Source organism: Psittacula echo (assembly GCF_963264785.1).
Source record: "Psittacula echo genome assembly, chromosome: 22".
Classification (NCBI taxonomy): Eukaryota; Metazoa; Chordata; class Aves; order Psittaciformes; family Psittacidae; genus Psittacula; species Psittacula echo.
This window is the reverse complement of record NC_137758.1, coordinates 1,099,590-1,126,635: the sequence shown is the minus strand read 5'-3', so window position 1 is coordinate 1,126,635 and position 27,046 is coordinate 1,099,590. Positions and strand designations below refer to the sequence as shown.

Here is a 27,046-nt window from a genome sequence, read left to right as displayed (position 1 = left end):
GCGCCCTCTCCCCGCCGGGCGGTGCATGCTGGGAGCTGTAGTCCGCGCGGGGCCGCCGCGGTGCACGCCGGGAGCTGTAGTCCCTCCGGTGTCCCCGCGGTGGCTGGGGCGCGCCATGGCGGCGGCCGGAGCCCCGGCGGGCGGTGCGGGGCGCTCCAAGGTGGCACCGAGCGTGGACTTCGATCACAGCTGCTCCGACAGCGTCGAGTACCTCACCCTCAACTTCGGGCCCTTCGAGACCGTGCACCGGTGGCGCCGCCTCCCGCCCTGCGACGAGTTCGTGGGGGCCCGGTGAGCGGCGGTGCGGCGGGCGGGTGCGGGTATGGGGGGTCCCGGCGGCTCCTGACCCCGCTCTCTGCCGCCCGCAGGCGCAGCAAGCACACTGTGGTGGCCTACCGGGACGCCATCTACGTGTTCGGCGGCGACAACGGGTGAGGCCACGGCGGGCCCGGGGCCGCGGGGCTGAGGGGAGCGGGCCCGGGGCTGAGGGGAGCGGGACTGAGGAGCGCGGGGCTGCCGTTCCCCGGCCCCGCGGCCCGGCTCAGCCGCTGCTCTCGTTCCTCTGCGCAGGAAGACGATGCTGAACGACCTGCTGCGCTTCGACGTGAAGGACTGCTCCTGGTGCAGGTGCGCAGCGCCGGGCGCAGCCCTCCCCGTCCCCAGGGCTGGGGGTGGCCCCTTCGTTCCTCCTCAGCACCTCGGGGACTCTCCCAGAGCATCCTGCCCGGTGCTGCGGGGCTGAGCTGTCAACGAGGCTCCCGCACACAGCTCCTGCCTGCGGGGCTGCGGTGGGTGTCACTGCCCGCACACCCTGCGGGGTGCTGGAAGGGTGCAGGGGCAGAGGGACTGCGGGGCTGCGGCCCCTTGGGGCAGGGAATGTGCCAGTGGGGCTCGCTGATGCCTTGTGGCCTGTGCAGGCTCTGTCATCTCACCCTTGCCTCCTTGTGCCTCGCTTGCTGTCTCTGCCAGACAGATTCCAGCAGTGTCGTGTTTGTACCATGCTCACAGTGCTCCGTCTGTCCTAAAATGTGAGACCGTTTAATTAAGAAACCAAAGCCAGTGAAAACCCTCAGGAACAGCAGGAAAACCTTGAGCAGTTGTTTCTTGTTTGACTCTGCACAAGAGCTGTGAGTCCCTGGAGCACGACGAGGGTGTTTGATTGCTGCTGTTCTCCTGTTGTGCAGGGCTTTCACCACAGGGACCCCGCCAGCACCGCGGTATCACCACTCGGCCGTGGTCTATGGGAGCAGCATGTTCGTGTTCGGTAAGGCAGCGGCAGGTTACACTGATGTCTGCTTGGGATGGTAAATGCACTGTTAGCGATGTTTAGAAGAAAGAATGAGATATCATAGAACAGTCAGGGTTGGAAAGGAACTTAAGATCATCCAGTTCCAACCCCCCTGCCATGGGGCAGGGACACCTCACACTAAACCATGGCACCCAAGGCTCTGTCCAACCTGGCCTTGAACACCGCCACGGATGAAGCATTCACAACCTCCCTGGGCAACCCATTCCAGTGCCTCAGCACCCTCACAGTAAAGAATTTCTTCCTTAGATCCAATCCAAACTTCCCCTGTTTCAGTTTGAACCCGTTACCCCTTGTCCTATCACTACAGTCCCTGATGAAGAGCCCATCCCCAGCATCCTTGTAGCCCCCTTCAGACACTGGAAGCTGCTCTGAGGTCTCCACGCAGCTTCTCTTCTCCAGGCTGAACAGCCCCAACTTTCTCAGCCTGGCTCCATACAGGAGCTGCTCCAGCCCCTGAGCATCCTCGTGGCCTCCTCTGGACTTGTTCCAACAGTTCCATGTCCTTTTCATGTTGAGGACACCAGAACTGCACACAATGCTCCAAGTGAGGTCTCATGAGAGCAGAGTAGAGGGGCAGGATCACCTCCTTGGACCTGCTGGTCACGCTCCTCTTGATGCAGCCCAAGATACGGTTGCTTTCTGGGCTGATAGCACACAAATATTTAGGAATATTTTTATAACATATTTCTATGAAGTGTCAAAAAATCTCTGTAGCAAATCCACTGTTTTCCATGTCTAACACTGATTCCAGCTTCAGCTTGGAAACCCTCCTGTTTTGTTAAAGACTTGAAACTCATTCCCACAGCGTTTCTTTAGGGGTAGGAGTAGAGGAGGAGTCTCCCACTTGTAGCAGTCCATTAGCTAAATACCTCTCCTTGTGTGAACTAAACTAAAGTTTTCTTCTAACATAACAACTAGAAGTGTGCGTGCTCGATTGCAGTTGAGTCCAATGGAATTGTTGTTGCCCAGGTGGGTACACTGGAGACATTTATTCCAATTCCAACCTGAAGAATAAAAACGATCTCTTTGAATACAAGTTTGCAACTGGGCAGTGGACTGAGTGGAAGACTGAAGGGAGGTAAGGAGCTGGCATCGCTGCCCCCTTCTTCACGGGACCTTGTGCTTAACGCAGCAGACAACAGCACAGCTGGTGCCAGTGCTGGTGTTAAGGCTGTGGGATGATTTCTGCTCTACTTTCTTGATTCAAGTGTTCTGAAAATGAGGGTTTTTACATGGCCTCCATTCCAGAGAGGACTATATTGGAAATGTGTCAGAAGCCACTTTGGAGCTTATTTGTACTTAAATCTGCACCTTCTTTTCAGACTAAAGTTGGACTTTCTGGAGCACCCTGAGATGCACACACTTGTGACGTGTGTGCACACAAGTGCTTTCAGAAGCAGATGAATGAGTTGATGATGTACGTTTGGATCTGTTGAACGTAGGTTCCTGAGATCCAGCATTCTAAGGCAAAATCAGACCTAGCAGCACGTTACTTCTCAGAGCTGAGTTTGTGCACATTTAGACCACATCAGTAAATTCTCTTTCTGTTTGTTTTAGCGACTTCTGACATTCTGGAGTGTGAGTCTTACTCCTATATTCCAAACTCACATGTCCTTGTCTTTCCTCATGGTTACAAGTGTGGGTACTGCACAAATGGCCTCATACAAGCTGATGGCCTTGTGCCATCGCACTTTTGTTTAATGCTTCTTGGCTGATTCAGTAAAAACCACAAAGATTGAGGAAGAAGAAATCTATGGTTGCTCTTTCCTTGTGGTCTTTGCATCTCAGGAGCCCTCTCGATCTCACCCCTTGAAGCTGTTTTGTGTAGGGTACTTTATGCTTCATACTTGTGCATTGTAGCCCTCACCTAGATCCTTACAGCACCTCTGCGGGTGATCTAAGAGTGTTTTAATTGCTTTCCTCAACTGCAGGTTGCCGGTTGCCAGGTCAGCTCATGGTGCAACAGTGTACAGTGACAAGCTGTGGATCTTTGCAGGATATGATGGCAATGCACGGTACGTGCTGGGATCCCGCTGGGGTGCTTCTGTAAAATCCTGGTCCCTCACTTTTCACCTCTGTAGAGATGTTTTCGTACCCCAAGTGATCTAAGCCCATAACTGGAGCTCTGCAAAAGCTTTGCCTGTTGCTGAGCATCACATTTCTGCAGTTCACCAAATTCAAGTCAGCATGTGTTTAAAACCTAGACACCTGGTGACTCAGACTGTGGATGTGTAATGTGCCATCCTTGCCTTGGTTCTAAAGATGCTAAAAGATCTTTGTAATTTGGCAAATGAGCGTTTTTCTTTATTTCTGGAGGAGGAATTGGAGAAAGATGCATGACTCTGTGGAGCTGCTCAGTTCCAGCTTAGGGAGTTCCCTCAGGACCTCAAGTAGCTGGAAGGAGGGGTTGGGTGAGAGGAGCTGTCTAATTTATGTTAAATGCATCTAATCACGTTAAAAAATGAGGTTTTGTGGAACAGGAGCCTCAGGCAGATTAGGACAAAAGGAGTCATCGGTATTTGCTGTGAGTAACTTGTCCTGGGAAAAGCATAGTCAGGTATGAAAGGTAACAGGCAGTGATGTGTCAGGTTGCCTGCTCCGTTCTCCTCTCTGCAGTGAAGGTGGGATTCAGCTGCACAAATCACTGCTGTGGTCCGTCCTAGGGGTTAGTAGGGATAGGTAGAAGGTGGCAGGGTAATAAGGGATATTTCTGTAAATACCCCTGAATCCTGAAGAGTGAATAGCTCAAATCCTTAAGCTCCAGGCAGAATTGCTGTGTGTAACTGTAGAACACTTGTAACCAGGAAGATGCTGAAGCAGGCTTGGGGTGGTGATATTAAATGTAGGTATAGGAGAAAAAGATTTTAATAGGTTGGGGTTTTTTCTGCCAGTGGAAGTAGGAGCTAAAAATTGCTGTTAAAAACCCCAAACCTGTTTCTAAATCAAGCATTTTTGTGTTATAGGTTAAATGATATGTGGACAATTGGCCTCCAGGATAGAGAGCTAACGTGCTGGGAAGAGGTAAGACACTTTAGTTGCAGTTAACCCATGGGATTTATTCTTTGGTTTTCATAAGCAGTTATTTAAAAGCCCTGTGCTGGACAGCACTGCTCTCTGCAGAATGCGTTTGTCACACAGGTGAGCAGAAACCCTTCGACATGATTGTGTTTGTGCATTTGGAAAGCCAAGTGTACATGAACTTTGCTTTTTGCTTGGGAATGTGAATATGAACTGGCCATGCCCCCTGTGAAAAGGGACTGCATTTCCCACTGTAACCACTGGGAGCTTTGCTGGCTGTCAAGATGCCTGATCCTGACAGCACTGGGGCTCTAGAAATGTGGCCTCCCGTCCTTTTTATCCATGGTAAAATTAGTCTGTGCAGACTAAGCTCAGCATTAGTTGATCACCTGGGCTCAGCTGCCTGCACACGTTGCTGCCATGGGGTTTGTCGATCTGCTGGTGAGCATCCTCAGCACATGCAGTGGTGCACCACAGTAATGCCTTCTTCATTGTGAACTTCATTATCTTTCAGATCGAACAAAGTGGTGAAATTCCTCCTTCGTGCTGTAACTTTCCTGTGGCTGTTTGCAAAGACAAGATGTTTGTTTTCTCAGGCCAGAGTGGAGCAAAGATTACCAATAATCTCTTTCAGTTCGAGTTCAAGGAAAAGATGTAAGTGGAGACAGCTAAATCACACAAAATCCACATAATCTTTTACTGCTTGAGTTGAGAAATGCGCAGACTTAAGGGTATTGAGAAAGAATGCTGCATCTCATGGTGAGGAAGTGGAGGTAAGGTATGGACCATGGTAATGAGACTTTGCCGTTTGCCATGTGCATCAGATTGGTCGTTTTCCACAGATGAACAGCAATTCAGTAGATTCACTTTAAACAGTAAATGTGAGTCTTGGTGTATTCAGAATGGGATGCCAAATATTGCCTTCCTGAAGGTTGTTCTATGGTCTGTTCTGACAGCCTGGTTAGCCTGGCTACTGGCTGAAGTGAAACCACAACTGAAACAATAGCTGATGGCCTCCAGACCTTGGCTGAAATCACGCCACTGTAATGAATAAGCAATGCCCTATCGAAATGGGGTATGGTACTGGAATGGTGCCCTTTACTTAGAAGGGTGAGCTTTTAAAGTGGATAATAGATCACGGATTCCTTGCCAAGTTGTGGTCTTTGAGCTGCTGGGATTTACATCTGGGAGAGGGAACCACGTTGCCTTTATCTCATTTTCAGTTAGAAGTTCAGCAACACGGAGCTGACGGAGATCAGGAGGAGTTGTTGCCTGTTCTCATGCAGGTTCTGGAAGTACCATAATGGAGCTCCTTTATCCTTACAGTTGGACCCGGATTCCCACCGAGCACTTGCTTCGAGGCTCCCCTCCTCCTCCACAACGACGATACGGCCACACAATGGTTGCGTTCGACCGGCATCTCTATGTGTTTGGTGGTGCTGCAGATAACACACTGCCCAACGAGCTTCACTGCTACGATGTGGACTCCCAGACCTGGGAAGTTATCCAGCCCAGCCCAGACAGTGAGGTAAAACCTTCAGCTGTTGGTGTTTCCTTTTATGCTTGGCCCATTTTTTGCTGTCAGGCCAAGGACGTGTTTTTGACAAGGACATTGACTTTTAGCTCCTTCCCATCAGTGGTTGAGCAGCTGAAATACTGTGGGCAACAGCCTTTAGAAATGAGTCAGTGTTGACACATTGAAAACTTTGCTTAGTATTGTTTAAAGAAATCCCATCAAACACTTGTAATTGTTGAGTCAATCATTATTTGACTGAGCTTAGTAATGAATTCACTGTGTGGACCAGTGGTTCTGTGGTTGGCTGTGTGATGCTGTCGAAGCAGAATTCCAAACGAGATGAGGTTTTGATTGTTCCAGTGGAATAATGCTTCTGTGTGTAATGTCTTCGAAATTCTGTAATTACACAGAGTAGCATTTCCCTTTTAGGTCAAGTGTGAAGTGTTTGCTTATGAAGGTGTGACTGTAAAATAATGATAGGCATCACAGGGAGACTCAGACCTGGCTTTTTTGACCACAGTTGCATTAATAAGATATATAAATTAAAAAGCCTGGGTTCTTTACATAAGCATAAAGAGGCAGTAACCACCAAAGGCCAAGTGAGCACCCCAAATGAGAAGAAACCTGTACTAATATCTGTATCTCCTGCATTTAGAATGGTTACGATGGCTGCATTTGTTAATTTTAATAGATTTTACCTTAAGCTATGTTGAAGTACTTCAGCTGATGTAACAGTGAGTTTAGTGTGTGTGATTTGTGGGAAGAAATAGTAGATGTCTGTGTGCTGTATGGAGAACTGCAGAGATGAAGGTTGCGCCTGAAAGAGATGAGTGTTGCATGAAGCAGGCTGCAGTCAAGTCCAGCATTGGCTGCATTTTGGGTAAATAGGTAGAACAAAACCTAGAAACAAGTCTGGCAATGGGCCTGTTCTAGGTCCTCTTCTCTGCCCAGGTCCCTCAGAATTGTTGATGGTGCCCCGCATGGAGGATGGGAAAATGGCTTAATAAGTAGAAAAGGGATAACTAAAGTGAAACAGGTCAGTGCTCCACAAATAAACAAGGAACTTCTATTTTGTGCTTTTAGGATGTCTCCAAACTGAATATCAAACCTGCTTTCTGATCTGCACAGTTGCAATCCGTAGCTCCTCATACCTTCGCCTTGAGGCTATAATATATGTACATATTGTATTGTACAGAGCTGTTCTACATCTTTACTGTTAGATGATCTTCACAGTTGGGGGTTCTGCTTTTCTAAGGCAGGCAGAGGAATATCACATCTGAGTCTGTGCCTGGCTGTACACAGTGCCAAAGCTTCCTGAGGTGCTGGATTTCCTCTATACAGGGCTAGCAGAGGATTTAAAGATAATTTAAATACATTTTTTTCATTGCCTTCAAGTTTTCCTGTTGAACTCCTTGGCTTTCTGAAGAAGGTTGGAACAGCATCAAATACCAGCAGGCAGAAACAGGGAAAATGCCCCATCTTGCCCAGTTGCTCCCCAGCAGACGGACAGAGGCGTGCACAAACCCATGGTTTGTGCTACAGTAGAGGAGTGTTTTGCAGGGAATGACAGAGGAGCTGAAGGCCTGGGAGGGGATTGCACATCCATTTGTGGACACAGCCCCACAGAATCAGAAGAGATGCTTAGAAACAGCCACTGCCTTATAGAAGGTGCCACAGGAGGAGGAAGAGAATTCTTCCTTGCAGTGCTTTAAGAAGGTCAGTGGCTGGGACAGTTACACTGTCCATGAATCCAGGCAGATTCCCACCATCTCCCAGTGCAGGTTCTAGTGAGCAGCCTTTCAAAGCCAAGAGCAATATGAACTTCTGACTTTCAGAGCTCTTTAGTTGTCTTTTAATAAGCAAAAAAGGGAGGTGAATGCCTTGGTAACCTTCTCTGGCTTACTGTGAGCTACAGTTCTGGAGTTTTTCACATGGATTACAGTGACGTGGTTTGTGGGCAGCTAAGAAAGATTAAAAGGACTTACTCATCCCACTGTGGATGAGTCTGCCACAGTCTCCCTGTGCAGAGATCAGTTACACCCGTTGAGGTATCCTCAGGCAAAAGAAGCATGTTATTATGTGAACAAAACCCTGGATTCCTGCAGTGAGGCCCCTAACAAGATCTGCTGTCAAGTGTGGTGAGTGTAGCTGTCAGGGTCTCATGTTCTGCTAGGAGAGATAGAATTTAGCATGTCACAGTCCAAAGAGAAGACTGATGTTTCTAAGCAATAGATAGTGCTGAGACGTGCATCCTTTTCAGAAAGTCTTTTGCACAACCTTCAGGCTCTCCGTACCAGTGATGGGTTCAGGTTGTGCTGAGAGGCACAGCTTGGAAATGGTGGAGTTGGTAAAAACCTGGTTATCAGAATCACTAGTCAAGGTTGTTGCACAGAGTGATTTCTGTTTGTCAACTCTCCCTTCATCTGCATCCTGAGGGCTGTTCATTATGTGCTTTTACTGAGTTCTCCCACAGAGAAAGCAGAATGTGGGCTTATGTGGGTGATAGCAGAAGGGATATGTTTATGTAGCTCACTCACCAGTAAATTAGAAGAAAGCAGCATTAGTGTGACTCATGTTAAATGGGTATAAAGTTGGATAACTGGAAGGTAGGAAATCTGGGTTTGAACGACGAAGAGTTACTCTGCTCAAGTAGTTTAGAGACTGGTTCTTGTCGTTGCACCACTTTTGTCAATGACCTTGAAGGAAAAGAGCAAGTCACAGCTTTCCCCTGCTGCCTGCTCATTGCCTGCAGTTTTGCCAATTCATGATTAAAATAACAGTCCACTCAGAGTGGTGGTTCTTGAGTTGGGCAGAAACAATACATATTTCATGTGTATGTAAAGCAGAATAGCTGAGAGCAGGGTGTGTGGTCTATGTTTAATAGTTTCCCTTTACAGTACCCCTGGAAACAATGACTTAAAACCTTTAGTCATTGTGGGTAGCTGAGACAAGGTCCCTGTAATGTAAAATGGCTGGAAGTGCTGCTGATATTCTTGGCTCCAGAAGCCAAGAGAGTGTAGTATCATTTAGTAACATAACTGTTATCCCCACGTCTATTAGGTGGATCTTCCTGACCAGTGTCTCACCATGTTGTGTTCACAAATCAAGGTTATTCAGAGAAGAAATCTGTGAATGAATGAAGGTTGGGAAACCCAGTGGCCAGCAGTGAAACGGAGTCTCTGGGCAACAGAGGCTGTTTCATCTATTGGTAAAGGATAAAGCAAGGTCCAGCGGCTTCAAGCTGAAATGAGAAATACTCCAGACTAAAAAAGAAAGGGAAATGAAAGTTCACAGATTGTGAGGAACGGGGGTGGTGATTCCTTGGGAGGTTTTCTCAGAGCCTTTGGGTAGGTTTTTCACTATGTCTAAACCAGATTTGATATTTCCTAGAAAGAAAGTTTTCCTACAAGAAAGGCTCCACTTCAGTATTATTCAAGGATCCCTTGTAGGCTGGTTTATGCAGGAAGTCAGATTAAGGTCCCAAAACGCGCTATTATGGGAATTTGATTTTGGAAAACACCCCATGGTGCCACAAGGAAGCTAATGCTGGTCACTTGGCTTTCGTCATCTGCTGTTAGTTTTTGATATATGTTCTTTTGAGACACATCTATTGGATTTGGCCATACTTGCTCTTTAAACTGCCTCATTCTCTTTAATACATTGTACATGAACACTACTATTTAAATCTCCAAGTGACAGATTGAAATCATGTTAACGAAAAGAGTGTTTACTGTTATTACAGCTGTAAATAAGTTACAGGTTGGCTCCCATTGTGACCTTTGCAGTTGTAACAGCACGTTTGAATGCCGTTGTTAAAGAATCAACTTCCCTGTTCCCAGGCTGTGTTGTCCAGTGAGTATTAAATGGAAAAATGTCATCCTCAGTGTAGAGCAGAATATCAAACGATGCCCACTGTCCCATCCCTTAGTACTTACCATAACCAGAACTGCAAAATCCCCAGAAGAGCTGGTACTGCAACAAGCTTTTGTTATTATGACTTTGCTCTTGTATCTCGTGATTTATCCTGTTTTGTAGGTTTCTGCATCGTGGTCTTCAACTTTCTATCCTCTGCCATGATCCATGGCAATCCCTGTTCTGTGTTAACTGCTTTACATGGGGAGGTGGTGCTTACTGAGGTGATCCTTTGCTTTACACTTTTGACTTGCTGACAGTAGTGCAGAGTTAAAGATTCCATGAGGGGTTTGCAGAGTCTCTACCACTGGAAGTCTTTAGGAACAGCCTCAATGAACCTCTCTCAGGAATGAAATAGGTATTGTTGGCCCTGGTTGGGGCAGAGGAATGGAAATAGCCTTTGGCCAGGTCCTTTCCAGGTATCTGTGGTAGATTTTGAATTCCCTTTCTTCTTGTATGGAAAATAATTGGGGAAAAGGAAAGGCTGAATTTCCATGTTAGACGTAAATTTCCATCGAAACAAGAGCTGAGCTAGGCTTCCACACCTGGAGTATGTTAACGAACAGGAGGAAGTCTTAGGATCACAAAAGCAGGAGGTTGGAAGGGACTTCAGAGGTTTTGAGCAGGGGCAGGACTTGGCAGAACCTCATGAGGTGCCCATCAGCCCATGTTTCCAGCCTAGGTAAGTCCTTTCGAATAGCAGCCTCCAGCATGTCAGCTGCTCCAGACAGTCAGCTCTGATCGTCTGAAAAGCAGATAGATTTTCTGCACCCAGCGTGTGAAAACACATTAAATCCTTAAACCTCCTTGAACTGAAAGACTATCCAAAGCTCTGTCTGCCCATCTGTTAAGAGAGTTTTGTGCTGTTGCCTGGTATGATAGCGTAGAAGCATCTCTTGAGTATAAACAGCTACCAGAAGTGACATATCATTTGAACCTGTTGTAGCTTATGGTTTTCTTTCAGTTCCAGAGGAAAAATAGGGGGTTTTTCATAGAATCCCAGCCTGGTTTGTGTTGGAAGGGACCTTAAAGCTCCTCCAGCTCCAACCCCTGCCACGGGCAGGGACACCTTCCACTAGAGCAGCTTGCTCCAAGCCCCTGTGTCCAACCTGGCCTTGAACACTGCCAGGGATGGGGCAGCCACAGCTTCTCTGGGCACCCTATGCCAGTGTTTTTACCTTTTAGTTTATGTGGGTTCACCACGTTGGTTTGTTGATGGCTTTAGGTATTTTTATGTCATTTTGGCTAAGAGTTAGCTTAAACACCATTTTTAGTGGTGTTGGAAGCCAGGGAGGCTCATCAATATTCCTAGATTGCGAAAGAGATCTGAGCACATCTTTACTCCCTTTGAAGTGCAACAACCAGCTTCCTTACTGCCTCCTCATTCATATCTGAGTGTGAGGAGAGGTGAAGTTTACACAATTATCTATTTATTCTGTAAATATAGGAAGGGTTCTGAGAAGCTGAGAGAATGAGAAGGAAGAGCCTTGGAACAACTGCCGTGGGTTGGATTTTACCTGTTTCCTAGTATTGCACATAGTGCTGAATTTTCAGTCTGGAGAAGCCCTGAAAACAAGTTGGAAATGCTTTGAGGACTGAGTAGGACATAGAAGACACCCACTGAAACAGCAGGAGTTGAAAACAACTCATGATGTCTGTACACGGTGCCCATCATGACACCGAATGTAACCTGTCAGCCATAGCAAAGGTTTTACTGCGTCACCTTCCTCATGCATTGGCAGCCTTCACACAGAGAGCGGGTTGTCACGTTGTGACCATCAATCAAGCCACGGGGAGGGAGGCTGGTCTCAGGCTGTGGGAATAGCTGAGCATCCTCACCATCTCTGTTCAGTATCTGCATTCTTCCCACCTGCCAGAAACAACCCCCTCAGCTTCTCATGAAGAACTAAGGGCGGAAGAGGGCAGAAAAGAAGCAATTAGTGCATCAGATTTTAATTGCTGTGTATCTCGATCGTTGCACAAACCGTAAGAAAACTACACAACTGATGTATTGGGTTGCTCAATCACAGTGGTATTTGGTTTAGATTTCGGCATAACAGCAGTTAAACATCCACCTACAGCAGACTCCAAGGTAAATAAAGAAACACTTGGAAGTGAAGGCTTCAAAAATGCAAATTCAATTTATTCCAGGAGAGAGAAGTGAATTCCAGCCTTGCAAATGCTTTTCCTCCTGCACTCCTTTCTTCTCTCCTTGAAATATATCTGGAGCTGTTTCAGCTTGAGCTGCAATCTAAGAATCATTTAAGCCTTGACTTTACACATATGTGTTCTAAATTGCACATAGAAAACTAGTATTGACCCCCGAGTGGAAACTGCTCTTTTGATGTCATTTTACTTTTGCATTGATTCAACTGAATTTATGAAGGACTCCAAGTGAAGCTGAATGTATTCCTGGGAAGGTCAGGATTTAAATCAGTGAAAGGGTTTGCACAGGTTGAACTCAGTTTATTTTAAGGTAAGTGGAATCAGCCCCAGAGATGGTGCTCGGGGCTGTAATCTCAACTATTTGAATGATTGCTGGTGCTCTGACACAGAAGCAGCAGCACTTAATGCACAGCTTTGTAAGTCAAATCAGAGCGCTGATGAGCATCACAGGACAAACTGGGTTTGTGCTGTCTAGACAGGAGACGGAGTGAGTCTGAGCACGAGAAATGCAAAATGATACAAAACCCCTTCTGAAATACTTTGATTTTGCAGGCGATGGCTCACAGCAAGGCAGCAGTGTGGGAGGGTGAACTGAAAAGGAAGCAGAGGTGACTGATGAGGTCTGCTTCGGAAAGCAAAGATTCCAGCTTGAAAAGAACCTTGAATAATTACAAACCTGTGTTTGGTTTCCAGCAGAATAGTTCTTCATTGGTTTGGTTTTGGCTGGAGAGTTAGTTGTAGGAAGGATGTGCATAATACAGCTGATATCAGCCCTTCTGGTTGTGTGGAAATACATCTCTGGGTTGGATGGAGCTTGGAGCAACCTGCTCTAATGGAAGGTGTCCCTGCCCATGGCAGGAGGTTGGAACTGGATGAGCTTTAAGGTCCCTTCCCACCTAAGCAATTTTTATGATTCCATTCTCTTTTGGAAAGCTATGGAACAGGAATGCAACAGATCAATATTATTCCATAATCCTCCTATTACAGGATTTATTAGCACCAACTTTAAAGTTTCTTTGCTAAAGTATCCATGAAGTTTGCTGGAGACAGAAGGTTTCTTGTTTATCCAGAGGAATCTGGACGGCTTTCTTCAACAGGCCTTTGAGGTGACCCAATCTGTGGTTTGTACATCTGAGGGAGAAAAGCAAGCAGGTCCTGGCTGCTGCAGGGGGGTTGTGTCCTTAAAAGCTGTAGTCTGAAGAAAAGAGAAACTCATGGAAAATCTGGTGAGTAACGAGCTAAATGAGGCCGTTGTGTGATGCTGTGGTGAAAGGGGTAAGTCGGTGGTAATGAGAAATGCCAGTCAGCATGGCTTCCTGGAAAATGTGGCTCTGCAGATAAACATAATCTTGTTTCGTGTCTGAGCTTACTCGAGTGGTGTCTATAAATATGTACAAGAAGAGATTTCTTATACCAGAGGGCTTTTGATTTCGTAGGCAGAGATTTAATGAGATTTTGCTGCCTGGAAGACAAAACAAGCCTGATCAAACTCGGAGAGGGGTGGGGGAAGGTAGTTCCTATCCCCACTTGAGGACTTGATGTAAGGTATCTCAGTGAGATGTGCTCATGTGATCAGCTACCTTTGTGTAGCCTCAGAGGAAACAAGTGAAAACCATGAGGTCTGTCCCATGCAGGAGGGTCACGGCAGCTTCGACTCGCAGTGACTCCTTCCTGCTTCAGAAATCATCCCATTTTACAGTTCCAAGGTGAAGTGTGTGTTGCATGGAATGCTGTGATCCCTCGGTCCTATAAATAGCTGGGGTTTCCTGCAGCGTGGGGTGGCTTTGTGCTCTGTGGACCTGGCGTGATGGAGACGGGATTGACTCTGTGGTGCCAGCGCTGGAAACGTCTCCAACGCTGGGCTCTGTGCATGACTTGGCACTGCTGGAGGGGCTCGTTGGCCAGATGGGTCCAGCCGCAGCGAGCTGCGGGCAAGGCGAGTGCTTACAGGCCTCCAATTGAGCATCCTGCTGAGTTAGATGATCATTCACCATTCAGATTCTCGACAGGATTTGGAATAAGCTCTGGGTTTCACAGTGGTTTGCAGAATCCCTTTAGTTCTAGAAGTGGGGTGTATTTTTCTGTGTAAAACTTAGTGTTGAGTCTGACTTTGATAAATGATGTATTTTGTAACTACAGTGATATGGAGAGTCCTGTGTAGGTACCATTCCGATTACAAGGTGCCATGAATAGGTGTTTTTAAATGTGAGCGGAAGTATGTTCTAGGTACACTAGGAAACAATCCTAAAGGATAATACGTCGATCTTAGGCTGCAAGTGTTTGTGTCACTTCAGTCCACGTCACTATTGGTCTGTTGCAGGTCCTTTTTTTTTTGTGAGGGGAAAAAAAAAGAGGCTTTTATTTATTTCCTCCCCTGTTTTGTCCTTTTCTGTCCCCAGTTACCCAGCGGGAGACTCTTCCACGCAGCAGCTGTTATCTCGGATGCTATGTACATCTTTGGCGGCACAGTGGACAATAACATCAGGAGTGGAGAGATGTACAGGTTCCAGGTAATTCACTGCCAGGTGAACCGTCCGCACCGGTTCTGTGTGACTCCTCTGTCTCCAGACGTGGCAGTTTCTGGTTTGGCTCCTGCAGGCAGCCTTCACAGTTCAAACAAGACCCAATTCTTCCATCTTGCCCTGTGTTATCTTTCATTACCCTCCCCATAGAGCAAGGCCTTGCAGGTGTTTGGGTTGCTTGTTATTTTCTACTTTATATACTACCTTGAGGTCGAGTTAATCAGGAAATCCACTGATCATATGTGTAACAGTGCTTTTGGGCAGAGCCATGTGAAATGAATTCTGTCTTCTGTGGGGTTTTATTTTCCCAGTTTTCCTGTTACCCTAAATGCACTCTCCATGAAGACTATGGAAGGCTGTGGGAAAACAGACAGTTCAGTGACCTGGAGTTTGTTTTGGGAGAGGTGAGTAGATTTTACTGCAGAGGTGGCAGTGGGGGTTTCTGGTGTGTGTATCGTGTGCTGGGGAAAGGCAGATTGTACAGAGGTGGGGCCAGAACCCCTGGGAGTGAAGTTTGAAGAGCAGGGGCACAGGTGAAGGTGCTGTCTCTCTGCTTTAGTAAATTACACTCATCCAAATAACTTTCTAAAGGTGCAAAGGAGAAACTTTTAAACTGAGTTCTGTGGGTCGCTGGGACATAACCCCAGTTTGTCACAGCACAGTATCATAGGATCATAGAATAGTTTGGGTTGGAAAGGACTTTAAGATCATCCAGTTCCAACCCCCCTGCCATGAGCAGGGACACCTCACACTAAACCATGGCACCCAAGGCTCTGTCCAACCTGGCCTTGAACACCGTCAGGGATGGAGCATTCACAGCTTCCCTGGGCAACCCATTCCAGTGCCTCAGCACCCTCACAGTAAAGAACTTCCTCCTTAGATCCAATCTAAACTTCCCCTGTTTAAGTTTGAACCCATCACCCCTTGTCCTGTCACTACAGTCCCTGATGAAGAGTCCCTCCCCAGCATCCCTATAGGCCCCTTCAGACACTGGAAGCTGCTCTGAGGTCTCCACGCAGCTTCTCTTCTCCAGGCTGAACAGCCCCAACTTTCTCAGCCTGTCTTCATACAGGAGCTGCTCCAGTCCCTGCTCATCCTCGTGGCCTCCTCTGGACTTGTTCCAACAGTTCCATGTCCTTTTTGTGTTGAGGACACCAGAACTGCACACAATGCTCCAAGTGAGGTCTCATGAGAGCAGAGTAGAGGGGCAGGATCACCTCCTTGGACCTGCTGGTCACGCTCCTCTTGATGCAGCCCAGGATATGGTTGCTTTCTGGGCTGCGAGCGCACACTGCAACCGGCTCATGTTAAGTTTCTCATCGACCAAAATATACAGCATATAGAGTTGTAATGTGAAAATGGTACTAATGACCTCTGTACTCAGTTGAGGTCCCAGCTGTTCCCAGGAAAGAGCAGTCAGTGCTTTGCAAATCATTTCAAGACCAATTTTAATGACTGAAGTAAAATAGAAAATGAAACCAAACCTCAGATGCAACAATAAGAAGCAGTATCTGTGACACTGAACCTATGCAGCAGCTTCCACTTAGTGAACATAACAAAGACTCTTTCCAAATGGTGTTTGCCATTAGGCTTTAAGGAAAGTGAGTGTTGGATTTCATGTGTATGTGCAGAGCAAATGCAAGGCTGCCTTGGATTCTAGCTTCAACTAAATGGGTAGTAACCTGGAGCTCAGCCCAGGCTTCCACAACTTCCACCATCTGCCACCACCACTGTGGGATTTGGGTCTAGAAGTTCAAGGTGTTTTCTTCCTTTGCCTGTGACAGAAGGAGGAACGAGTCCGAGGGCACACTGCGATTGTCACAGCTCGCTGCAAGTGGCTGAAGAAGAAAATCATGCAGGCAAGGGAGAGGCTGAAACAGGTGAGTCTTAGACAGAAGTGATCTTGTGGCAGGGGGATGCTTACTCTGCCTTGTTTTGGAAATAAGGTTGCCAGGAAACACAGGTAGTATCTGCTGAGACAGCTGTGGCACCAGAGCAGAACCTGATGCTGAGGTGCTCTGGAGCAAGGGAAGGAAAGAGGATAATTGGCATTAACAGGCTGCTGGATGTGTATCAGGCTGGGTGAGGAGCGTAACATGGAGGAGCCACAGTTAATCCTGTTATCTGGATTTGGCACTGTAGTTCTTGGGAGCTCTTGTAGCTGTCAGGTTCTAATCTTGTGGAGTATCCCTGGGAATACCCCTGCCTCTGGGGAGGGCAGAAGCTGCGCGTCCTCAGGGGTGGCCTGCGAGATCAGACAGATCAGAGGGGAGGCAGCTTTAAGGTTTTGAGCTGGCTCTGTTCCCTTTACCTTAGCATCTCCTGACTTTCTTCAGCGTGGAAGGTCTGGTGTCTGCGTTCCTTACAGCTTTTTAACAGCAAATAGTTGACTGCTCTTGAGGAACTGGTAGCACATAACCTGCAGTAAGGTGTATGGGTGCCTCATTGCCCCTTAGTTAATTGCTTTGCCACCCCAAGCCCTCCATCTTCACTGGATAAGGCTGGAGGGAAAGGTTGTCAAAGTGAAACTTGGAAGTAATGAAGTGGCTTAAAATACATCCATGCAGCACTTTGAGCTCTGACTTTGCAAAGCAGGGGTCTGTGGAACCTGCTTCTCCATCTTCCTTCTCCAAGGAGAAATGCTGTTCCCGCTGAGGGCAGAAACATGAATTCGTTCCTCCCTTTTTCTGAGGTCCTGCTTTTGAGCCTTATGCAGGAGTTCACATTTGTTCTGATCCATGCTTGTCGCTGGATATTGAACAGTAAGTCTAAGGCATGAATTCCTTGTCTTTGTGTGGATAATCTTGAAGATAGTGAGATCTTGGATCTTGAAGAATGCAGTCATGAGAAGGATCTTTCCTCTGGTTTGACAGTAACATGTGAGCTGACACAGCCTTGTTGCCATGTTTGTTTATTCCATCTCATTAGAAATCAAAGCAAGATATTGAAGACGAGGGACACGCAACTTGTCAGAGGGATGGGATTGGTGGGAATGTCAAGTTGTGCCGCCTGCAGCCGCTGCTGGAAGTGCCCATCCGAGAGGCTGAGGCGCAGCCCTTCGAGGTGCTCATGCAGTTCCTGTATACAGATAAAATCAAGTACCCTCGCAAAGGTAGGACAGAGGCTTAGGAACCTGCCACAGCTGGGCAGGAAACAGTTACTTTGACCCAGAGTAGGATCAAGCGTTTGCACATGATCCGTAAACCACAAACTAAAACCAAAGGCGTTGTGGTGGTCTGCATGTGCAGAACGCTGTCTGCAAGGACCATGGATCCTTCATTGGCTTATTCCTTTTTTCTGGCATTGTTCTGATCCGCTGCAAACTGGGCCCACACAGAAAAGCAAAGCGAGCGAGGATTTATCATCTCTTCAAAATGCTAATCTGAAAGAATGCCTCAAGAAAGGAAGAATCGATTTGATGCATTCACTGAAGATCCCCTGGTTACAAACACTTGCAGGCTGGGAGGTAATAGGCAGAGATCTCTCAGCTCCCACGCAGCAAATCTAATGGCCATGCTTGAGTGATGAGGTGTGTCAGGCTGTGGGAGTCAGAGTGGATACCCAGGGGGAACTCCAGCTGGAAGGGCTGGGGAAGCTTTAGCCACATGGCACAATAAGGTAAAGCAAGGTACGTCCTAGCGCTGAAAGGTTTGCTTGAGCTTCAGTCCATAATCTTTCCTTTCTATAAAAGGCAGTTCCCAGGAAAAGAATGATTTGTATGCAGTTGCTCCAAGGCTTTCCGTGCGAGCCGGCCTGTCTTGAGAGCAAGCCTCATTAATGGGGATGAGAGAAGCTTCTCATTGGTGTCTGCTGACATTGCCAGATCCCACTCTCAGCCAGTTCACTGATCCCTTAGGATCAGACCAAGGACATATTGAGCTCTTCCCTTTGTTACAGGCTTCTCAGGCAGCCTGCTGCCCTTCCCCCAGCCCATCAAACACCCCTCTGCTGGGATCCTCCGATGCAGCACCTTGGGGATCCATCCAGAGGCTGAGCTAATAGAACTGGGCATGCTTATCAAATGGGATTTTCCAATTAGACGCAGGGAAGGCACGTGACATGCAAGAAGGCTTTTCTCTATCAAAAAGTAGTTACAGCAGATGGCCACAGATCTCCTGCGAGGAAACCAAAGGCTGTGGAGGATTATTCCTTCAGTTGGTGTCCCAGTAGTCCCATTGCAGTAGCCTGCAAGGGTCCTCACTGCCCCTCTCTTACTTCAGCCCTTTCTTCTAGGCCAGCCTCAGGTCTGGGCATGCACAAGCACAAAGCACCTTCCTAAGGGCCTGTCAGAATGAGGGAGCTGATTGCTAATGCTGCATCCAAACCAGGGGCTGCAGCAGGGCTGTTAACAGCCGAGCACTTTGGAACATGGGGCTGCTGGCTTTGGAGCTTGTCAGTGGTTTTAGAGACTTCCCTTTCTTTTGAGGGCTTTAAAAAATCATGATCCAGATTGTCAAGATAAATTGAGCTCTGCAGCATTTTTATCTCTTGTCATTTCAGGGCATGTGCAGGATGTGTTACTTATTATGGATGTATACAAACTAGCTTTAAACTTCAAGCTCTCTCGACTGGAACAGCTCTGCCTTCAGTACATTGAAGCATCCGTGGATCTGCAGAATGTGCTCATTGTGTGTGAAAATGCCAACAAGCTCCAGCTGGATCAGCTGAAGGTGATCACAGTTTGCATACAGAGGAACTGATAAGGAAGTTTAACAAATAGAATTTATGTAATAAACGTTTTGCAAAAGCTGTTGGCTTTTGCAAATTCAGTTCTTTCCTATAATTGTAGTTGCTTGAGCGTATGTTAGGGTGGGCTGGCCTGCCGCTGCTCACCAATATTATGTAGGTTTTTTCACTAAGTGATAGTTTTGCATATCTGCCCTACAGGGATTTCAGGATGTAGAGGGCAGAGTGACTTTGGCTCTTCATCAATTCGCTCTGACTGCAGCAGGATGGAACCAGTGCGTTTTCTGTTCCTACTGTTCTATACAGATGCTGCAAACAGGCTCTTTCACCTGGGTGTGATCTAAATTCCGTTTTCATGGCTTTGATCTGAAAAGCACTCTGCTGAAAACCAAAATGTGTCTGCAGTTCTCCGTGCAGTGGGTCAAGGGCTTTGCTGAAAGTCAGGGTAGAGTAGATACCTCCAGGCTGATTTGCTGTGACAGGAGGTTTGTCATACAGGAGCCTCCAAGACTCTTCCAGACTGTTGCAGCCTTTACAGAGAGAGTTAAGGCAAAATCCACACAAGGAAATCCTGCACATTGTATTCTTAATGGAGAGTGTTGAGACCTCGTCAATCTTCTAATTAACTTCTGGTTTCTAATTGTATAAAGAATTATTATGAGATAGCAACTAATCTTAGTTAGCTCCGTGAGGTTTCCAGCATCTCCTGAGATTCCTGTTTTGGAGCAGCCTGATGGGAGACAATGAATCTTTTCCTTGTTATTGTTTTTTAGTCAGGTTTTTCTTGATGCTTAGAGTTGTCCTGAATTTCCTGTTCAAGTAGGAGCTGAAATGGTCCCCTAGTGAGAAGGTCACTGTTTGATAGCTGCAGCTGCAGGACCCATGTGGAGGGTCGTAAGAAAACGATGGTTGTTCACACGTGTGACATGTATGTGATGCTGTGGGATGACTTCAGAGGGTAAGCCATCAATTTGTTATTAATACTGGTTTGGTGTTTTCTTTAAGGAACATTGCCTGAACTTTGTGGTGAAGGAATCCCATTTTAATCAGGTAATAATGATGAAGGAGTTTGAGCATCTTTCTTCATCCCTCATAGTGGAGATTGTACGGAGAAAGCAGCAGCCTCCTGTTCGAACACATTCCGATCAGCCGCTTGACATTGGTAACCTTTCTGCTTTTTAACCTAATTACTTGTGCTGGTTTTGCATTGCTAATGGTTTGCTTCGTCTAGGAAACAAAGGAAAGAGGGGCTGGAGCTATGGCTTTGCCATGTATTAGTTTGAAAGTACCTGGTCATCTGCAACTATCACGTCGTTAACTATCTCATTACGTTAACTTTCAGGAACATCTTTAATTCAGGACATGAAGGCTTACCTGGAAGGAGCTGGGACTGAGTTCTGTGATATCATCCTTCTCTTGGATGGCCACCCACGGCCAGCACATAAAGCCATCCTGGCTGCCCGCTCCAGGTGAGGCTGTGTAAAGTGCAGTGCTGTGCAGTCTGTGGGGCACCTGCCTCTTTTAGAAGACAGGGAGGAACTTTGTGTCCACATAAAGCGTAAGATGCGTCTTTGCTCAGTAAGTGTAATAAGCCTTTAAGCATCAGTGGTTAAATGGTTTGGTTTTTTTCAATTTGATACCCAGCAGGGAAGGATTGGAGGAAATTAAAACTGGAGAGGTTCTCTAGAGAATGTGTAAGAAGCTGCAGTGCAAGACAAAGAATCTGTACAGTCACAGGAAAGGAAAGAGGTGGTTTCAGTGAAGTGAAAAGCACCAAATGTCCACTGAGGTCAGAAAGAGTCTTCTGATGGTTCACATCCATTTTGCATCACCTGAAGTTTGAGTCTCTTTCTCCCTTGCTGGTATTTAAGACTGGGTATGAATAAGCATAGGAAAAAATGGTGCATAACAGAGACTAGATTGTTCCTGTCCTTTGTTGAGGAGGCAGGTTCACCCTTCTGATGGTGAGGACTGTTCTCCCTCCTCAGTATGGCAGTGAAGGGAATCTGTCCTTTGCTTGTGTGTTCTGTGTACCTGCACCTTTACGTTCTGGCAGACACAAAGTGTTCACATAAAACTGCTGTTTCAAATACTGTCACAGTTTTCATCTAGTCCCAGAAATAATATTCAGTATTAGTTACCGTGGTATTTTACTAAAAGCATTTCACAGCTCTTAAAACACCCCTGCATGATTAGGAGCCTGCAGATACCAAGGAAATTCATAATGCTTTAAGCGTTCTACTGGGTCTTATGCAAATTAGACAAAAATCACAGCACCATGTGTCCTAATTTTCAAGAAACAGAGACAAATTTTGGGTAGTGCTGATGGAAATCAGGGGGATTATCTTTGGAGCTCTCTCACAGGCAGACATGTAAAAACAATCATTTAGCAGTGGTTTCGCCCAGGTTGTCACCTGAATTTGCTTCTTTGGAAGCTGCAGTGCTTAATAGCAGCCTCTGAACAATACTGGGTTAAACCGTCTGTCTGCAGAATGTGTACATCAGGTTTACTTCCTTTTCCAGTTACTTTGAAGCCATGTTCCGTTCCTTCATGCCAGAAGATGGGCAAGTGAATATTTCTATAGGTGAAATGGTTCCCAGCAAGCAAGCATTTGAATCGATGCTTCGATACATTTATTATGGAGAAGTAAACATGCCTCCTGAAGACTCCCTGTATCCTTATATCTAAAGGAATTCAAGTATCTGCCTAAAGTGCACGTACAGCACCTCACCTTCCTTTTGCTGTAGCTTGCCAGGCAGAGCCTGGGAAGATTGCAGCTCAAGGCTGCATTTTAACTTCTGCCACGGTTGCTTTACAGTTGTTTCCTTAATGAGATGAATAGCTACCTCTTTGCTGCACCTTACTATTATGGCTTCTCCAACAACAGACTGCAAGCCTATTGTAAGCAGAACCTAGAAATGAATGTCACGGTGGAGAATGTACTACAGGTAATTGTCCCCAGGCAGCTTTCATTAGTCACTTGGCTTCGATACAGGGAAGGGTCTGGTCAACTGGGTACCCCTAGTGCCAGGTTTACTGAGTCGCCTCCAAACTCACATCCACTGAGACTGCACAAACCCTTCTAATGCCAGTGGCCCTGCATGGCTGACGTATGCAGGAGCACAGGCTTCAGTGGTTTTGTTTCCTTATCTGCCTTTTGTGTCACTAGTGCTCCTGTGCTGAAGTGTTTAGCAGAATAGTGCTCAACTGGCCAACAGGATGTTCCTCATCCCCCCATTGTAGACCAGTGTTTCTAAGGGTCTTTTTAAGAGGTATCATGTGCACTGCACTCAACTCCAAACCCTTTTTTGGTAGACATTTGTACCAGGGCAAATGGTGATGTGCAGGTGACATTAATCTTGTTTTATCAGTAAATGCTAAGAGGATCTGGCAATGAAGTATAAGCTAACAAAGAATATTCTGTGATAAGAAAGCCCACAATGCCATCTTCTAGGTAGGCAGACTGAACCCTCTGCAACATGAGCAGAATCAATTCCAGCATTAACTGCTTTTGGCTCTTGCCAGTCTCACTCAGGCACTTCAGGGAACCTGGCTCTGAAACAGATCTCCAGTTTCCTATTGATTATCTCCTGAGGACTCAATACATTTAAATCCAAGACTTTAGTTTTCAATAGTTCAGAGAAGATTCAGGTTTGTAATGAAAACTGGAGATGTTTCCCTAGCTCAGAGGAATTGCCTCATCTGAGTCAGAGCAGTGTTTGTGCGCTGGACCTCTGAGCTATGCAGAAGGAAGATCACATCATTGCTTTTGCTCTAGATTTTAGAGGCAGCTGACAAGACCCAGGCACTGGACATGAAGAGGCACTGCCTGCACATCATCGTTCACCAGTTCACCAAGGTTGGTTGCATCTTTTCTGGGGCTTTTGAGAGCTGCTGTCCTCTGTCACTGCGGTGGTTAAAGACACATTAATATAGGAATCCATTTCACTCTCTCTCATGTGAGACAGCTGAGAGCTGGCTGAGTGTTGCTGATACTCCCTGACAAGTCTGCCAGGCATAGTTTAAACACCAAAAATAAATGAAAGACTAGAACAGCAGGGTCTGGAAATGTGAAGACCTTCCAGAACAGAAGTTACCCACAATTGCTTCCATTTCCACTTGTTCCAGCTGTTGATTTTGTGCCATGCCACTGTTGGGTTCTCATATGTACAGCAAGATAAGTTTGTGAGGTATTGAGGGCACAAATCTCTCTTTCACTGGCAGTTCTGAGTGTGCTGTTCATATTTCTCTTGAAATATTCTCTGTCATAGATGTTACACTGTCATGTGCCCAGAAGGCAAATTACCATGTCCTGACTGGGCTTTCGGTAGTTTCCATGTTCTGATACGTGGGATGATGCATTAGTGATAGGAAAGGTTAAGAGCCTGATGTGCTGATATTCCTGTCCTCACTTGAGACAATAAGGGTATTACCATTTAGTTGTGAGATACGATCCCTCCATGGGAGTTTCCCAGCGTGTCACCAATTCATGGCACAATGTATCACCATTATTGAAATTGATTGATAAATCACAGGAATTGGGATTTCTGGATGCTATGCACTTACTGAATAGTAATTCCCAAGTTGGTATTCAGGTAGCTCGCTCTCTTTTGTGTATTTAAACTCACAATCCTCTGCCGCTGCCCATGGGGAAGGAGAGCACTGCTCAGTCCAGTCTGTATCTGCAGATACATAGGGAGCTATTCAGGCTCTTTATTAAATGCCTAAGTTGCCCAAGTGCAATGCATTTTACACCCAGAAACAGCTGAAAATGCATAAAAAGCTTTGAGAGTGGAGCCGGCATCCAGGAATCGCACTCCCAGCGGAGGGTCCCAGCATGAGGTTACAGCCCCTGCCTTCATCTGGGGGATTTTCTTCTGGCCTCGTGACTCCTGCAGAGTGGCCCAGCTTCAGCAGGGGATGGAGAATGGTCCCACTGGGAGTTACAGGCAGTTGGGGCATCTCCGGGGGCTACAGTCCCTGAGAGCTGAGATCTCATGGTCTCAGCTTCCTGTGGAGGCCACAGGAAGACAAACAGGTTGGCACAAATCTCAGCAGAACGTGCTGGGGGGGAAATGAACATTGCGCCATCGCAGAGATTGGAGCTAAAGGGTGTTCCTCAATTGTATTCCACTCACCAGAGTATGTGGAAATGTTTTCTGTTTAAACTGTTGACTGCTAGAACAGTTTTGCTCAGATTGTGGCTGGAAGCCTGTCAAGCAGATGTGCATGAAGAAACCTTCATTATGCAATGTTTTTCTTTGGCTTGAGAGGCTTCAGTGTGTGAGTTTTGGCCCTGTGCTGGGTGCCTCTGTGTGTGGCTGGGCTCCTTGGCAAGCTGCAGGCTCTGAAGGGGGATCTGTTCTAGCTGTGCCAGCCCAGCAGGTCATGGAGGCTTGGACAGGCCGGGTGGATGGCCCTTGGCATCTGCTCTTCTTCCAGCTTGATTAACGCTGTTCTCAATGCCGACTGTCAAGGAGCTTTCCCCCCAGTAAGAATGTTAATGGCAGAGCTGTGCCCAGAGGTTTGCTGCTTTGGGCAACGTGGGTTTAGGCTCCTGTGTGTCAGTATTGTGCAAAATGCCCAATAAAACTGCTGTTCTGAAGTGTTTGTACTGACACCCTGATCTGTTCCTCCACAGTGCATGCCTCAGTGCTTCCCACCCATGTTAAGGGGGTCCCTTTCCCTCCCAGGCATCATAGACCTTTACTTTGGGGATATTATTACTTCAAGCACCTGAGCTCTTTCTGAAAGCATCTCACTGATTTGCTCAGGACATCTTTATTCTTTATCACAGTCAAGCTTAGAGTGAGGTGATCAGTGAGTACTGGTTGGGCAAGTAGTCAGGCTTTTAGGCAGAGTCTGCCTTCAAGGCTGGGCATGTATGTTAATAAGTCTAGAAAGAGGGATTCCTGGCTCATTACTGTGAGGTTGTGGAGAAGGAAGGAATGTGTAGAGCTCCTTTTTGGTAACAGTTGAGCTTCTGAACAGTCTTCAGAGCATAAAGCTTGTTGTAGATTCTCGTGTATGTGACGCGGTGAAGGTACTCCAGTGACCTGCCTTGACTGCAGGAGGAAAGCCAGCACCACCAGCATGGACACTAAGCACGGCCTCTCCATAGAAGCAGACAGTGTGAAGAGATCAGGTCCTAAGTCACGTTCTCAGTAGAAACACACAGACTTCAAAGTTCACGGCTGTGCTGGTGCCCAGCTTTGCTTTCAGGAGTGCTTAGCTGGCATCCATTAGCAGGAGAGTTGTCACTATAAACAGTAATTACCCTCCTTTCCCAGAGAGGCAGTGCTGGGGTCAGCATTTCTGCTGTTCTCCATCCCATGCCCTCCATGCAGCAGTCTGAAACCGGGTTCTAAGTGCAGGAAGTCATGACCGGAGCGCAGGACTGTGATTTCATGCCGTATGTGCCTAGGCTCTGCCTGTTGCACACGGGGTGGCTGGGGTGAACTGGTGCGACTTCAGCTGCCATTTGGGGAGGGCTTTAATTTCTTTCTGTTGTTTTCTGTTCTGTTTTTCTTTTCCTTGAAGGTCTCCAAGTTGCCAAATCTCCGCTCCCTGAGTCAGCTCCTCCTTCTTGACATCATAGAGTCGTTAGCTAACCACATATCAGACAAGCAGTGCGCAGAGCTGGGCTCAGACATTTGACACGCTTTGGTAACCGAGCTTCTCCCTTGTTCCTCAAACAAACTAGCACTTTATGGCTGACTCTCTCTTCTACCATTCCATACCGAGCTGCTCACAGTGTCTACACAGTACAGCAGGCCCTGAGGAGCATGGACAGCTGACGTGCTCTCCTGTGGATTTGCTTGGTTTGTACCTTTGTGGTGAAGGGTTTGGTCTCTCTTACGCAAATGTCAAATTGAAACCATTGCAGGAATTAATTTATTCCATGTGGTTTGGGGAGTAACTAAGTTCAGAATCAAGCCCATTATTACTTTTTGTCGTGGTTTAAGCCCAGGCCGTAAATCAGAACCATGCAGTCCACTTCCCCCCCCACCTTTCTTCCCCCCACTCCTGGAGGGATGGGGAGGAGAATCAAAAGAATGCAACTCCCACGGGTTGAGATAAGAACAGTTTAATAACTAAGGTATAACACAAATCACTACTGCTACCACCAATAGTAATAATGATAAAGGAAATAACAAGGAAGAGAATACAACCGCTCACCAACCGGTACCTCACCCCCACCCTGCCATGATCCAGCCCTTCCGGGGACTCTCAGTTCTACATCCTGGGCATGACGTGCTATGGTATGGAATACCTCTTTGGCTAGTTTGGGTCAGGTGTCCTGTCCCTGCTTCCTCCCGGCTTCCCCTCCTCCCTGGCAGAGCATGAGACTCTCAAAGTCCTTGGTCAGTCTAAACATCTGTGTTATCAGCTCCGTTCCCAGGCCGAAAGTCAAAAACACAGTGCTCCAGCAGCTACTAAGAAGAAAAACTGACTGCTGCTGCTGAACCCAGGACACTTTTATACTGTAAAAGAAAGCAGTCGTGAGGTGCCGTTAATACTGTGAAACACAGGATTGCAAGGCTATTTAAAGACCTTCAGCTGACACAGGGGAAGTCACATAAACTGGAAGCAGAGCGTGGTGTTCGCAGTGAGGCTGTGACTGTTGGAGCAGGATGGAGGGACTGGTCAGAGACTCTCCATGGTGTGGATTAAAAGATAAACCCTTTTGCAGCTGCCTCCACTGGTGGGCTGCAGGAGGGCCAGGCCTTGCTCTGCAGCAAGTCACACTAGAAGATTACAGTGGTCCATCCTGAGCACCAAATCCATTAATCCTGTCTTGCTAAGCCTTTCTAAATCAATTTATTAATAAAGAGTTAACATCTTCCCCTGGCATTTTGTGATTGACTTGGCTTTCATTTTGGAAAAAAACGAAGCAAAAAGAGCCCTGAGCTTGA

The 27,046-nt window shown here is 46.8% G+C and overlaps 1 protein-coding gene across 1 annotated transcript; it reads left to right on the top strand.

Annotated features, from left to right (window-relative positions):
* The first annotated feature begins 105 nt into the window (after positions 1-105).
* LZTR1 (leucine zipper like post translational regulator 1) lies at positions 106-26,975 on the top strand. Its single transcript, XM_080632716.1, has 20 exons — positions 106-291; positions 369-431; positions 571-627; positions 1,185-1,264; positions 2,279-2,387; positions 3,241-3,324; positions 4,273-4,330; positions 4,842-4,981; positions 5,654-5,855; positions 14,321-14,431; positions 14,755-14,847; positions 16,228-16,323; positions 17,372-17,555; positions 18,944-19,113; positions 20,135-20,291; positions 20,472-20,598; positions 21,653-21,802; positions 21,973-22,078; positions 22,909-22,989; positions 25,671-26,975. Exons 1-20 carry the CDS (start codon positions 116-118, stop codon positions 25,785-25,787), a joined length of 2,361 nt encoding a protein of 786 aa, XP_080488842.1. The 5' UTR covers positions 106-115; the 3' UTR covers positions 25,788-26,975.
* Positions 26,976-27,046: the final 71 nt, after the last annotated feature.

Bases quoted from the DNA above. Each gene is read 5' to 3' on its own strand.
- LZTR1 (XM_080632716.1), top strand. From the start codon at position 116: ATGGCGGCGGCCGGAGCCCCGGCGGGCGGTGCGGGGCGCTCCAAGGTG. The intron at 628-1,184 runs GTGCGCAGCGCC...CCTGTTGTGCAG, and splicing joins AAGGACTGCTCCTGGTGCAG to GGCTTTCACCACAGGGACCC. The intron at 21,803-21,972 runs GTATCCTTATAT...TGAGATGAATAG, and splicing joins ATGCCTCCTGAAGACTCCCT to CTACCTCTTTGCTGCACCTT.